The 14,435-nt window shown below is 40.6% G+C and overlaps 1 protein-coding gene across 3 annotated transcripts in view; it reads left to right on the top strand.

Annotated features, from left to right (window-relative positions):
* The window catches only part of bbs9 (Bardet-Biedl syndrome 9), a 193,212-nt gene that overhangs the window by 25,195 nt on the left and 153,582 nt on the right, over positions 1-14,435 (top strand). For all 3 annotated transcript variants that reach the window (XM_038710511.1, XM_038710510.1, XM_038710512.1), the window contains exons 10-13: positions 3,773-3,954; positions 4,619-4,695; positions 4,795-4,848; positions 5,019-5,121. In XM_038710511.1, the coding sequence (XP_038566439.1) occupies positions 3,773-3,954; positions 4,619-4,695; positions 4,795-4,848; positions 5,019-5,121 (416 nt within the window). The remainder of the gene's footprint in view (positions 1-3,772; positions 3,955-4,618; positions 4,696-4,794; positions 4,849-5,018; positions 5,122-14,435) is intronic.

Genomic DNA, 14,435 nt, shown 5'->3' with positions numbered 1-14,435 from the left:
CTCTGTAAAAGCTGACAAGAACATGGCATGGGAATTTGGCCTTCTTAAGCTTCCTCAAGAAATAAAGTCGTTCTTGAGCTTTCTTCACCAGCGTGGAGATGTGAGACGACCATGTCAGGTTCTCTGTGATGCTGATTCCCAGGAACCTGAAGCTGTTCACCTGCTCCACCTCAGCTCCACTGATGTAGACAGGAGTGTGTCTTTATCTCCTTCTTCCTAAAATCAATGATCAGCTCCTTCTTAAGTCTTTATTGGGAAAAGAGTAATAAAGTGTATATGGGACATAAAGAAGAATACAGAACTTTGATTTGTGCAACATCACGTACTATATATATATGTGTGTGTGTGTGTGTGTGTGTGTGTACATATTTTGCAAACATGTAGATTGTAATATGGTTAGTTTGCTGTCCATGTAGAGTGAACTAGATATCTGCGTGTTGTGTATATGCTCTGATAATGCTAATCCTACAATTCTTTACACACTGAAGTCAGAAGAACGACTTCACAACTCATGAAATGGGACCATCCGAGGAGCATGTGAATGCACCATGAGCCACTGGTTGCAATTCACAACCCTCACCCCTAGATGCCATTAAAACAAACACACTGAACCTTTAAGGATAACTTTAATACAAAACTTTGTAATGGGAATTGACAGTGGGAAATACTTGTAGAATAACAACATCTCAGTTATTAAGTGTTATATTTTAAACTAGTAAAATGTCACTCAAAGAGACATTATTACACTACACACAATCCTTGTTGGCATATTATGTCAGTACAAAGTTTGTACCCCTAATTAATAGCTGCTGGTAACATTAGCAATCCTTCACCAGCACTGGCAGAGATACAATGTCGTACATGAATAAGAGATTTATTCCTATTCTGTGGCAGTAATGACACACATGGCCCCAACGATAAGTGTGCTATATTTAGAGCAGAAGCAAGATATGTAGGGCTGAGGAACAGTAACGTCAAGTTTAACCACAATAAACAACCTGGCTGTTTTCCCAAAGACACACGCATTTACACACATTAAATATTTTATCTTACAGGAAACAACAAACCACACAACTCTGGAGGAAGCTTGTAGACATCCTGTTACTGGATGGACTGTGTCTCATTTTCTGATACAATCACACACACATATATGCTTGCATTTACACAACACAGGTAAATACACAGCAGGTGTTTGTAGTGTTTATCAGCTTGTGAAATCCAGTGTGTGACTTTTGACAGGAAATGATCCGGCAATGTCTTCCAGCTGGCCAATCGGAGCCGAGCAGGGAGTGGCCAGCTGTAGCCAATCATTTGTCTTTTTCCAAACAACTCCAATCACACAGCAATTTGATACAATTACAAATGGGAAAACACAAACATGTTTGAAAAATGATGTGGTTTCGGGGTGTGTGTGTGTGTGTGTGTGTTTTTAGATGCATGAGATAGTGCGTGTCTGGGTAGTTGTTTGGTTTAGTTTGAGGCTGTGTTGTCTTAAAGCACTTGATAGTCATCGTCTTGTTCAGTGTGTCGGTGGTACACTGCTGTATAGAGTGTGGGAGAGGAACACACACACTAATACACACAAAACAAACACACTCTAACAGGTCACTGTGAATATCTGTGATATATAGCAGTGCTCCGGGAGTTTGTTTTTGGGAGACGGTATTGAATTTTATTACTTCAGGCTCTATTTCTAAACTGTCCTCACCAACTACATTCCAAATTTGGAGCCAATCAGAAACAAACCTGTGGAGTTTCAGAACCTGACATGCTTAAATTGATGTTTAAGAAAAGAAAAAGATTTGAAAGGACCCCAAGGAAAAGTTGACCCATAGAAACAGAAAGCTAACACCGGCAGCAGAATGATGCGACAACAATTAAAAACAATATTGTGCACGTCACAGTTCACACTCTTATCTCATTGTGCTAGACTGATAGCTGTATCAGATTATTCTCATTCAAAGCGAAAAATGTGTGATCACTTATTCTTCGTCCCAAACTTCCACCAAATGTCACTGAACTCTGTAGCATAACCTCCCTGTAGAAGGTGATGACAATTATTGTTTTATCTATGTTCAGGTTTTAGTATCCAGTACACCAGTAGTACCCATAGGGCCATGGCTAAGCTTTTCAGAAAGAAGGTGATGATTGACTCTGGTCTAGTCACTAAGCTTTTAGATGGATGTGCAGGCTTAAGTGTGGTTGTCTTTTATGTAGGCTCCCTACTTGTGTTGCTCTGGTAATATATGTTACATCCTGTAGTTTTTATTGTTACATAATGCTATTCCTGTATCTACCGGTAACATCTCTAACAGCAGCTGCTCTGCGTTTCCTCGCCTCTTTTTGTCTGCTCATATTTATGTTCAACAATCTTTCTCTAACAAGTGGTGAGAACTCATTTTTAGTGAGGCTGAGGTAGGGTTTCCCTCTTAAAGCGAAAGTGAGATTGTTTTTATGAATCCATGTTTCTATAGCGTTTGGTCATGTCTGTATAAATGTGAGACTATGACTCCATTTACACTATGCATCTTTAGCGGATTGGGTAGATATCTGATCTCAAAGAAGTATTCAAGACGGACTGAATTCAGATTGCTTCTTAAAGCAACTCTGGAGGAGCATTCTAGCCAGATGTTGAAAAGGGAAAAGCATCCATCTCTCCAAGACACATGCGTTATATTTACTCCTCCCATAGTGTAACTATGTCTGTATGCAGTCTGTGGAAATATCCCTATCTTTATGTATTTGCACTCTCCTACTTTGTACTGCAACTGCTGCACAACAATTTCCCTCTGGATAAATGATCCTATCTTATCCGCTCACTGTCTGATTCATGGTATGTCTGCTTTGTCCTTGTGATTGCAGCAGCTAAACTTACACTAAAATGATACTGAATTAGCCGCTGTTCTCGATCTCATTAAAACAACAAGAAAAAAAGGCTCCTGTGATTTCAACACATATGATGAAATACAAGGTGTGTCCAGCTGCTGTGGCATTTATCTGATCCCTTGTCAGTTCAACCACTGAATGATCTGTATGGTTGTGGGAGCCCTTGAAGAAAATGTGTCTTGTTCGTAGTTCATTCATGTATTTGTGTTAGCTTATGGATAGTTCGAAGCTAACACTGTAACCAATATTGATTGATGTTAGATTTGTAATCTGGCCAACAGAGATGCATACCGGTAAGTGTCTCATCTGGATTGTGTCCGGATACGAGACCCTTGGAATGGCGTGTGTGCGTGTGTGTGTGTGTGTGTGTGTGTGTGTGTGAGAGAGAGAGAGAGTAAGTGTTTCTGCAGCAATTTAAGTGAAAGTTTTATTCTCCCTCAGACACCCTCCTGTGCAGGTGTGGAGCCAGCCGCTGCACTAGACCTGAACCCCTGGCGTGTGTGTGGGTGTGCGTGTGGGTGTGCGTGTGCGCTATTGCCTCAGTGGACTGGAACTACAACACATCTGCAACCAGTTAAAACACACACACACACACACACACACACACACACACACACACACACACACACACACACACACACACACACACACAGAGGGAGGGAGAGTTAAAATCCATTATTCCATCACTCAGCATATCCTCATACTCTCCCTCTTTCTATCTCCTTCTGTTTTCATCAAAGCATTAAATGAACTGTAGAGCAACAAACTTCTAAAGCTGAACTACAGAAGGTATTTTAGACCCAGGTTCCTAACAGATGGCAAAGGGCACACTAGGTAAAATAACCAGTTTTATATTCTGTCAAGTTAACTCCTCTCCTCTCTTCAGGGAGTTAAAAGGAGTCGTGGTCAGTCTGAGTTCTGACGGTAACCTCCTGTGCTCCTACATGGGTACGGACCCCTCCTTCTTCTCCACGCCCAAGGTGGATGCCCGAGAGGCTGACTATGAGCAGGTGGATGCTGAGATGAAGAAGTTACAGAAGTTCATCAGAGAGGCCACCAGGACTCAGGGTAGGAGAGTGCTCGTAGTTTAATACAGATTATGTGACGGTTAGATTAAACATATTACATCAGAGCACTAGAGTCTAATAAAAGTCACTAGAACTGCAAAGACCATGAATTGAAACTCCTGAAAGATGAAGATGCTCCAAGGTAGTCTTCAGATACAACCACTAGTTGGATATAATGCGGGATGCCAATTAAATCTTAACTGGTTGAAAGTATTAGCTAAAACAGACTGGTGGCCACAAGATTTTACATTTTACAAGTTTTAAATCATTTGTTGTTTACTTAATTTACATTTTTTTTGTGAATTAATTATCCAGAATACGGACAAATGGCCAAACTGATGTCATATAGTTGCTTGCCTACATTTACTCATTTAGCTGACGCTTATCCAAAGTGACTGAAAATTGCTGTATATGTCAGAGGTCGCACACCTCTGGAGCAAAAAAAACTGATGTTTGCAGACATAACAAGTTTCAAGCTATCTTACGGTGTTTGTTTACAAAATATTCCTCATTTTGAGAATCTAATGACGTGTATTTGTGAAATCCCTACTGAGGAACAACATTGGTTTAATGTTTTCGGATAAAACTTGTCTGTTGTGGCTCCAGCCCCCCGTGACCCTGTACACAAGATAAACATTTGACGATGTCCTCTGTTGTCATTTTAGACATCCTGCCTAAAACGGACAGTGAGGAGGACCTGATTATTACAGCTGCTGTGTCCTCCAGCATGGACAGCCAATCGGTAAACACACATACAAGACTCACAGAGACACGTGCACACATTTACAACCATAAGCACACACACTGATGGACTTGTCATTCTCTTTCTCTCTGTTTACAGCAAGCTCTAATCCAAGATATTGATGGTCTGCCCGTCTCTTCAGTAACCATTCAAGTGAGCAGTGGCCCGCACATTGATCAGTCATGTTCTTTTCTCTTCCCCTTGTCTCATCATGGCCAATTTTTTTTCTTTTTCTCTAAATTTTCTCTCTCACACATCTTAACCTGTATTTCCCTCCCCATCCACGTCTCACTCCTATAATCTGTGTTTCTCTCTCTCTCCAGGTGAAGGTGAAGGCCTGTTGTGTTGTGCAGTCCTCTAAGCTGACCGTCAGCATTCAGCCTCCTCTGGCCGTCACTCAGGATCAGTTTGTTCTGGAGCCCATGGGTCAGTCCAAAGCAGCTTTTTTGTCTGTGTGTGTGCTTGTATATTTTTTAAAATTTGTTTCACTTTGTCCTCGTTATTGTACACTCTACTGTATTTATAAGCCAACAATACAGACGCCCAGATTATGCACCATTTTAACTATCAAAGTGGAGATGGACACACCCTAAATGCACTTGCGCCATGCACTTTTAGACCATGCACTATAGATCAGCATGTAAATGCACTAATCAGTGTGCAACAGTCAGTACTGTATGCAATAATCTTGAATTGCTCTGGTGAACTAGGAAACAATTTTAGTTACTACATTAGAAACACATAATAGAGTAAACTGATTAAAAGTTCACTCTAATAAAAAAACAAATATTACTCACTAACCTTTTTAACTGAGACTGGAAGAGAAGGTATAGAAAGAATAAACAAATACATCAAATCTGACAACCAAAACTTTATTTTATGACATTACTTAGGATAAAAGAAACGGCAGACATTTACTGTATTAAATGACATTGTCAAAAGAATACTAAACTAACTTTTTACAACATTTTGTCTGCTCCTCTCCTCTCCTCCATCACATCCTCCTCCACAGTCCGAAAACAGACAATACACTAGGGAGTGACTGAGTGAGAGGTGTGTGTGTTGCTGTGTATTTGTTCAGCCCATATCAGCCACTGTGTGTTCTGCCTTCTAGCTGTTTGGTTAGACTTGGTCACCTCGATGGCGGTAACTTTTATCTGAATCACCCAGACACTGCGTACACACAACCTCCTAACCCCAGACACTGATATCTGTTGTCGGTTCATTAAAAGATCACCCATCTTGTAACACAGCATTTGCCCTTCGCTTTGAGTCAGTTTCCTCTGTTTAACTCTTCCCACCTTTTGTGTGCATGTTTTTCAATTTACGGAGTGTGTAATGTAAACCAGTAGGGGAAGGCCTTTACCGAGGCTCCTTATGGTACTGTGAGAACACCCCTGTGGCCCCATTGGGAGTTGAACCTCTAACCCTGGCGGTGTCTGTGCCTCGCTCTGATTGTTGGTCTACATATGGAGTGGGACTCACACCTACAGTTTCTGTGGTCTGAACCCCAAGTGGAAAAGTTTCCTTTGTAGCATTTTTTGTATTTGGCTCGTTTTGGCTTAAGCTGCCAAATTATAAGCAAACCGCAACTTGGAAAGAAAAATTAAGTGAGTCATAAGTAGCAAGAGTCTTTCTTAGACAGATTTTCTGAGAACTATCCGGACAAACAGGTCCAGTTCTTTAAACTTACTGTTCTTAACTCTCTCTTCTGTTTTGAGTTGAACATATTACTAGTCAGTCCAGACATTTGTTCTAGTTTTGTTATGCTCTGCTTTCCAAGCTGCCAGATGTTGACATTTGTCTTTGTGTTACCCAGAATCCACTGCATTTTGTTGCCTTTTTGTAGGTATTTCCTGACTTAAGTGCACGTCCACCAGATTTCAAATGCCTTTGTTCTTACTTATCAAAACGCAAAAAAACAGAGGGTGTTTTCAAACTTGGAATAGTCCAGGAAATCGGACTTGGGTCCTCCTTAAAATGATGGTCATGTTTTGCGATGAGCAACTGCAGTGAGTCAGAATGGTCCACAACCCTCGAGGGTGAATAAAGTTAAGGTTGAAATCATCATAACATCCATCATTCTTTACCAGCAGTCATTTCACCTTCGTGGTCCAAATGAAATCTTTCACATCTGATACAACAACACTACAATAAGCCTTACCTTGTCGCTTTTCCCCCAACCACCTGTTCCGAGGAGAGGAGAAGCAGTCATTCGTTTTGTCTTGTCATTACTTTAAAATATTATTTAATTTCAATTTTTTTTCTTCTTCATTTTAGGCATTGAGTTGTTGTTTTCATCTATAGCGACTTCCAGTAATTGCATCAGTAGAATACATTTAAATTCCCTTTTTTATTTCCTACAATAGGATATTTCTCTCAACAGTATTGGAATGTTATTTCAGGACCACCTGGTTGGTTGGAATTTACAATTTACCATTTAGTACAAACAAAATACTGTCAAATAATCTTGTAATTCTCACTATGGGGGTGTAAATCCCACTAGTTATTATTCAGAATAAGGTCATATGTCAAATGAAATGCTACACAATGATGTCGGCATAAATTCTTTGAAGCTGTGTACACAGGCACAGAAGCTGGACCAACACCAGAAAAACGACATCCCCCCCCCCAACACTGCTCCTGACATTTGCTCAAACCATCATCCATCAAAGAGGAGTAGTCACTACTTTTTTGAGAGGGACCAGTATGGATAGCGAATTTATGATTTCAAGATGTGTGCAGCATTCTCAGGCGGCTGGAACACCATCCATTTATTGTGAGCCCTGAATCAAACTGACCACTGCTTTCCCATGATTCATGATGCATCCATTCTTAAATGTAATGCATTTTACCACAGTGCATTCTTATCTGTACGTTTATTGTACACGACCTCTACAAATGTTAATTCAAACATATTTCCTTTTTTTCCAAACATGTTATAATGTTGGAATTGTAAATTGTTATTACATGCAGAACCCTTATTTGCATTATTTATTAATATTCTGGAGGAAGCCAATTTGCCCAAATAAAGTCCACATGTAACCAGTTTGGTAATTGGCTTTTTGCATAATAAACGTGTGCTTGATAAAGGCTTGAGAGAAGGAAAGTAATGCTCGGCAGGGCAGCCGATCACTGCACCCAATTATGCAGCATTGTGTTCAGTTCCAGCCAAAGTCTGACTATAAAACGGAAACAACGTGGTCTCCATAAGTCTAAATAAGTTGGTTTCCATCGATGAACAGTTTACTGTTTGTGAAATTAAGACTATTTGGAGATAGAGAATAGAGAATTTTTTTTATCTCAGTTTCCAATGTGAAGCTAAATGAACAAGGCTAATCAATCGTAAACATTTATCACTCTTACAATATTATATGTTCTTAAACAGTTAGTTAACCAACCGATTCAACATATGACTAAAGTAACACAAGTGCATGGACTTGAATGACTCGTTTCTCATTTTCTCCCACCCACCACTGATCCATGCAACATAGACTAAGTTAATAGAAACTTGGTTCGGGAAGTAGTTTGCATTAGCAGTGATAGCTTCCTTGTCTAAACGGACAATGAAAGCGTGCCAACAAAAACTCAAACTTAATCAAAAGTAAAATCATTGAAGAACGTGCCTAAAAAGGATAACAAATGGGCTTCTGGATTCTGCGTTCGGGTGGTTTGGTTCTGCAGAGGTTTTCTTTTTGGCAGTAGCTCTCAAAGTTTCACTGTTTATATGGAAGATCAGAGGCTGTGACTCACTCCACCGTCACGTTTACACCACTAAAGAGACCATTTGTTTACATGAGTTTAGGTAGCGGTCAAATGGGTTATATTCAGAAGCCTCTTAGGCGCACACACACACACACACACACACGCACAGTTACAGATATACACACCCAAGTTCTATAAATACTCTCATGTACATATCCATGGACACATAACATAGCATAGCATAAACAAATGCATGTGTCACCCCAATGTACTGTGTGTGTGTGTGTGTGTGTGTGTGTTTTATGTCATGCTCTTTTCTCTTAGCTTAACACAGAAATCTGGCGCTGGCTTCCACGTGTCAATCAACAGCTCTCTCCTGCGAAACATGAGAGCAGCTGAACGCAAACACAAACGCTTTCTGTCTTTTTCTTTCTTTCTCCCCACTCTCTTCTCCTCCTTACCTCCCTAAGTGACCCCTCACTGGCCTTCTTTGGCCCAGAATGGCCCGGCTCAGCCCTTGAGCTGCAGGACCACCGTTGCTGACCCTTAGTAGTCACATTTGGCCCCGAACGGAGTGTTTCACATCCGTTAGTCCTGGAAAATTAGGACGAAATAAATTGATGGAGGCTCTGTGAGTTTTAATGAATGCTGGGACTTGGCTCAGAGGAGCTGGATCCCAGTCACACAGTCAGAGTTTACTCTGTGATTTTGTCCAGAAAATCGCACCCTGCTTTATGGATTGCAGGGGAAGTGGCTGAGCTTTAGATGGAATGCTGCCTGGTATAAACTGTATATAAGTACAGTAGTTAGTACATGTAAATCGTGCACCATTTAAAAGTCAAAAATGACTTCTATAACCAGGAAATGTTCAAAAATTCATTTGAATGTTTCTGGAATCGACAGCCACATAGTTCTGGTATCATTTATGACTGTTTCTGGGTAGAAAAACAACCAGAGCTGTAGATGAGATTAAGAATGGGGACGTTATCTTTATGTGCCACATCCAGAACAATTGCCATGAAAATGCAGACAAATGTGGATGAGACTGATGCATCAGGTTGTTGTAAGTAAACTTATAACAACTCTTAAATTGATTGGCACTCTCACTCTAACCCTGTACACTTTGCCAATTGTTGTTTGAAGTGGGTCTGAATGTTGGACTGAAGGAAAGTTTATATGTACAGCACATTTCAACAACCAGGCAATTCAAAGTGCTTTGCTCAAGCATTAAAACTACCTTGGGTAATACAAGGTAGTTTTAATACATTTAAATACAGTTAAACAAGAGTTCAATAGAAAATAAAAACAAGATAAAACAGAACAGTAAAAGTTACAGTGTAGTGTAAGATATTAATTAAAAGCCTTAAAATGTATTTAATAAAGGCAGCAGCAAAAAGAAAATTCTTCAGCCTCGATATAAAAAAAAACAAAAAGTTTTTCTGTTTTTTTTTGTTCCAGATATATGGAGCATAGAAACTGAACGCTGCTTCTCCATGTTTAGTTTTGACTCTGGGGACAGAGGGCAGACCTGTATGAATGACACCATAAATGTATATTGTCCCTAAATCATATTCAGTGCTTTATTAACAAGCAGTTATATTTTAAAATCAATTCAGACTGGCAGTGTAAAGACCTCACAACTGGAGTGATGCGACCCACTTTTTTGGTCTTAGCGAGGACTGGAGCAGCAGCGTTCTGAATCAGCTGCAGCTGTCTGTTAGTTTTTCTTTATTTTTAGGGAGACCTGTAAAGACACCGTTAAAGTTGTCGAGTTGACTGATGATAAATGCACAGGCATATTTTTCCAGATACTGCTGAGACCTTTAATCCTTGATATGTTCTTCAGGCGATGGTAGGCTGACTGTATAATTGCCTTAATGTGGTTGTTGAAAGTCATGTAGAGTACAAGCCCCTCGCTTCTCTTATGCTCCTGTTTCTCCTTTACCCTTATTTTTAAACTGATGTCATTTGATGACTCATTTGAACCTTTTCTTTTGCACACTATAAACAATAGCAAAGAAAGAGAACAGATAGAAATGGCTGTGACAAAGCAACGGGTGTTTTGGGGAAAATGTGGCAGCAATTTAGAGAAACACTAGCAACACTAATAACATCAACACTGCGGGTGTGACACCTCCCATGTCTGTTTCTCATTGCTTCATCTCTCAAACTTTCTCTGTCTCCATCACCTGCTTATTTTGTCCGTCCTGCATTGCAACACACTAATGTATCTTTACAGTCCCTTGCACAGATGTGCACACAACAAACCACATGTTCAAACACACACTTAACTTTTTCACTCTTACAAGACACATCTCCCTTGGAAGAGTATATGTTTTTGTCCTTCTACTACAGTTGGTGTGTGTGTGTGTGTGTGTGTGTGTGAGTGTGTGCTGCTGCTGTCCCATGTGTGTTTGATTCTCTGGCTCGGTGTGCGTCCGCACTTGTCTCTGTGTAATATTTGTGTGTGTTTACTATAAGTGTGAATGTCAACTCATGTTTATTTCCTTTTTGAAGGGGTTTGTCACAAAGTGCTTTACAGAAAACAGAGGACAATAAAAGTGGGGATATTTGGGTGCTGTTCAGTGTTGGAGGGGTTGGTTGTAGGAGGAGGGGTGGAGAGGTAGCGCCTTCTGACTTTTATTGTTATTCCAATTTTTATTCGTCTCAGATGGTGGTTCAATCCCCTGTTCACCGCACACTGCCTCCTTTGTTCTCTCTCTCTTTGCTACTCTCATTCTGTCTCTCCCTTTTTCTCTTTTCCTCTTTTCCTTTCTCTGCTTCCTCTCTTTCATTTGTCATGCTGTCCCCCAATGTCTTTATTCCTTCCTTCTCTCGTTCCCCTCTGCATCCTTCTCTTCCCGTCTTCCTCTTTCCTCTTTCCTCTACTGCTGCTGTCTTTTTTTTTTTTACTTCCCATCCTTTCCTTCTCTCTGTATCGGTCTGCAGCACTCTTCCTCTCCTTCATCACACACATACACACTTATCAAGACCACAGCATAATTTTCACACACATGACTTTCCCTCTGCAAGGTCAATGTTTTACTAAAAGTTGAATAATTTGGATCAAAAATTAAAAAAACATGTTTTCAAATTTTTGTTTTGAAAATAAAACCCTGCATGTTGGACATTTTATCTCTGTGATGTAAGTGATTTGACCTGATCCTGACCTGTAGAGGTCAAAGGTGAATGTTAACAGCAACACCCAAGGCCACTTCAGTTAAAGCAGTTGCAGACCAGGAATGGCTCAGAACAAATTTACCTAACAGATTTGTTTTTCTTTCGATGTTTTTGTTTTTATATCATTTGCACATGGCAAAGAAAGGGCACGCACGCACGCGCGCGCACACACACACACACACACACACACACACACACACACACACACACACACACACACACACACACACAAACCCTTTCCTTGCTCCTTGTGTGGGATCAATTCCCATCTTCACTCCTCTAGACCTTTCACCTCCCCTAAAAAGTCAGTATACTCTGTTTAACCTGAGCTGTCAAGTACTATAACCTGGGGATAGCTACAGCCACACACACACACACACACACACACACACACACACACACACACCTACAAAGAAGCAATAGAAACAACTATTCCAAGGGAAACCTGTAAGAGAAAATTCCAACTCTAAAACACAATTAAAATTTTCAACTGACAGAACAAACATATATATCTGTTGTTATTTATACCTGCTTTGTAAATGCAAATCTACAGTCCTAATAAAAACAGAGAGAAATGGAGCAGCAAGGAGAGAGTGGAAAGAGCGAGCATATGAAAGAGGTGAAAACTGAGGGAGGTGAAAGTAGAAAAGATGGAGGTGCGAGTCATTGCATTTGCACGTGCATCATGACAACCCAGAATATCCTGTTTCTCAGAGTAGTGATTGTGCATGTCATTGGAAATTAATGCTACGTGTCTGCAAGGGCAGAGAAGGAAGGTCAGCAGCAGATTCTGAGTAAACAAAAAACATCAATTGTAGAAAGTTTAAAGAGAAACAAGTAGAGCTTGTCTGTAATTGCCACCTTTGTCACATTTTCTTTGTACACTCCCAAAAATTACCTGCTGTCGGCATGTTCAGTTATGTTTATGTTTTGCAAAATCCTAAATTCTGATGGAGGATATTCTGGTGTCGTACAGGAGGATTCAGTCCTTCTGCAGAAAACCATGATGGAGAGAAGAGGAGCAGGGGAAAATTGGAAAGGAGATTTATTTATAAAAGCGAAGCAGATTTAGGGAGAAAAGGAGAATAGGGCTTCCTCTTTTGTAGTGAGAAACTCCTGGATAAAGAAGGTGTAGAAGCAATGAAAAGGTGAACTGATGAGGGTGAGTAGAAAGTTGAGATGGAGCAAAGTAAGGGAAAAGGGAAGTAATGAAGGAGAGGTAGTGAAATGGGGGACGGGGATTTCAGTCTCATTTTGTGGAGTTTCTTTTTGTGGGCAGTAGTGGGAATGGGTTAATGTGCCTGAGAACGCTGGGACCAGTTTAAACAGTCTCATTGGGTTGGACCTCCAGGTCACACAGACGGACACCTTACCTGGAGCTCAGAGGTTTGACGCCCACAGCAGCCCTCTGACCCGTCCAGATGTGCCTGAATATATGATGACAAGCTGAAGAGAAAAGAGAAAGAGAGAGGAGGAGGATTACTTGGTGTCTTATTTGGTGTTGTTTGTTGGTCTTAATGGGCCTGGGAACACTTAAAGCACTTAAACCAGTCTGACCAGTTTGACCTCCAGGTCACACAGGTTAAAAGCCTTCTGCTGACAGACAGGGTGGCAGGGAGGGAGAGAGAGAGAGCAAAGTAAAGGGAGAGGATGAAGGGAAAGGGGGAGAACCAGTAAGGAAGCAAGAGAGGGAGAAATGAGGGAGATGGACAGATAGTCGAATCACATGTTTGTGTGGCAGCGATTTTGGGGGGTTCCACAAGGTAGCTCCACTTTAATCTTGAGAGCTGCAGAGCTGCAGTCTCTATTCATTAGTCACTGTAACTTACACTGTGCATTTCTAGCTAAACTGAGGCTTATTGTTGACCCTTTTCTCTGTGCTCGCCTGCCATTCACCAGTCTTGTGCAGAGTTGTGCCATGCAGCCAACAACAGCATACTAGTCGCGGTTCCTCGCTGGTCTATTTCAGTTTTTATTACAGTTTTTAAAACGATATAATATTCTTTGTGGGGTTCATCAAATTATCAGAATCCCGCGAGGTGTGGACAACTCTGCACAGCACCGGTGAAGCTGGGGCTTCGTCTCTTAAGCAAGTTTTCCTCTTCTGCCACTACACACATAACGACATATCCACTCACACACACACACACACATGCTACCTTCCTTAAAGGTTACAATTTTGCACTTTTGCACTTCACGCACTAAAAACATTTATTAAAATCTTCTTTCTTTTCACATTTTTATTTACAGCATTAGCCTATATGTTGTAATTTATATTGTTATAGGTTATATATTAATTTATTGAGGGAAAACTGGTAGTTCTGTGTAAAATCAGACGTTGAGCACCCCCATATTGCCAAACTGGTATGATCCTTGTTTCACAAAACCGCTGCGAAGATTTGATGGTGAGATTGACAATTCGAATTAGGCTCCGCCTATCAAAGCATTGAATCTTCATCTAATCGGGGTCAGCCCTAATAATAACCAAACATAATTGAAAGGAATAGGTCAATATTTTGGGAGTTACATGTTGGAACTATTTCTCTGCAGTGATTTACTGGAATATTGTCATCACTGAGAGGTTGAGTGCAGACTCAGCACCCGTTCCAGCCCGTAACTCCCCATAAAACCACAAATTCTTTTAGCAGTTTAGTTGTATGGATTAAACAAAAAAAGACATGTGTTGATGAACTTAAAATTCACTGGTAGGAATTTTTTTTATTTACCTTTGCGACAGAGGCAGCCTAGCCATTTCCCGTTTCCAGCCTTAATGCAATTTTACCTCCAGCTTTATTTTTAACACACAACATGAAAGGGCCGAAAGGAGCACGAAAAAGGAATGGCTGCTAGAGATG

This window comes from Micropterus salmoides, unplaced genomic scaffold, assembly GCF_014851395.1.
Source record: "Micropterus salmoides isolate LMB-PRFRI ecotype aquatic unplaced genomic scaffold, ASM1485139v1 Ms_hic_scaffold_11, whole genome shotgun sequence".
Classification (NCBI taxonomy): domain Eukaryota; kingdom Metazoa; phylum Chordata; class Actinopteri; order Centrarchiformes; family Centrarchidae; genus Micropterus; species Micropterus salmoides.
Note: the sequence above shows the minus strand (reverse complement) of the source record. Positions and strands in the feature narration are given on the sequence as shown.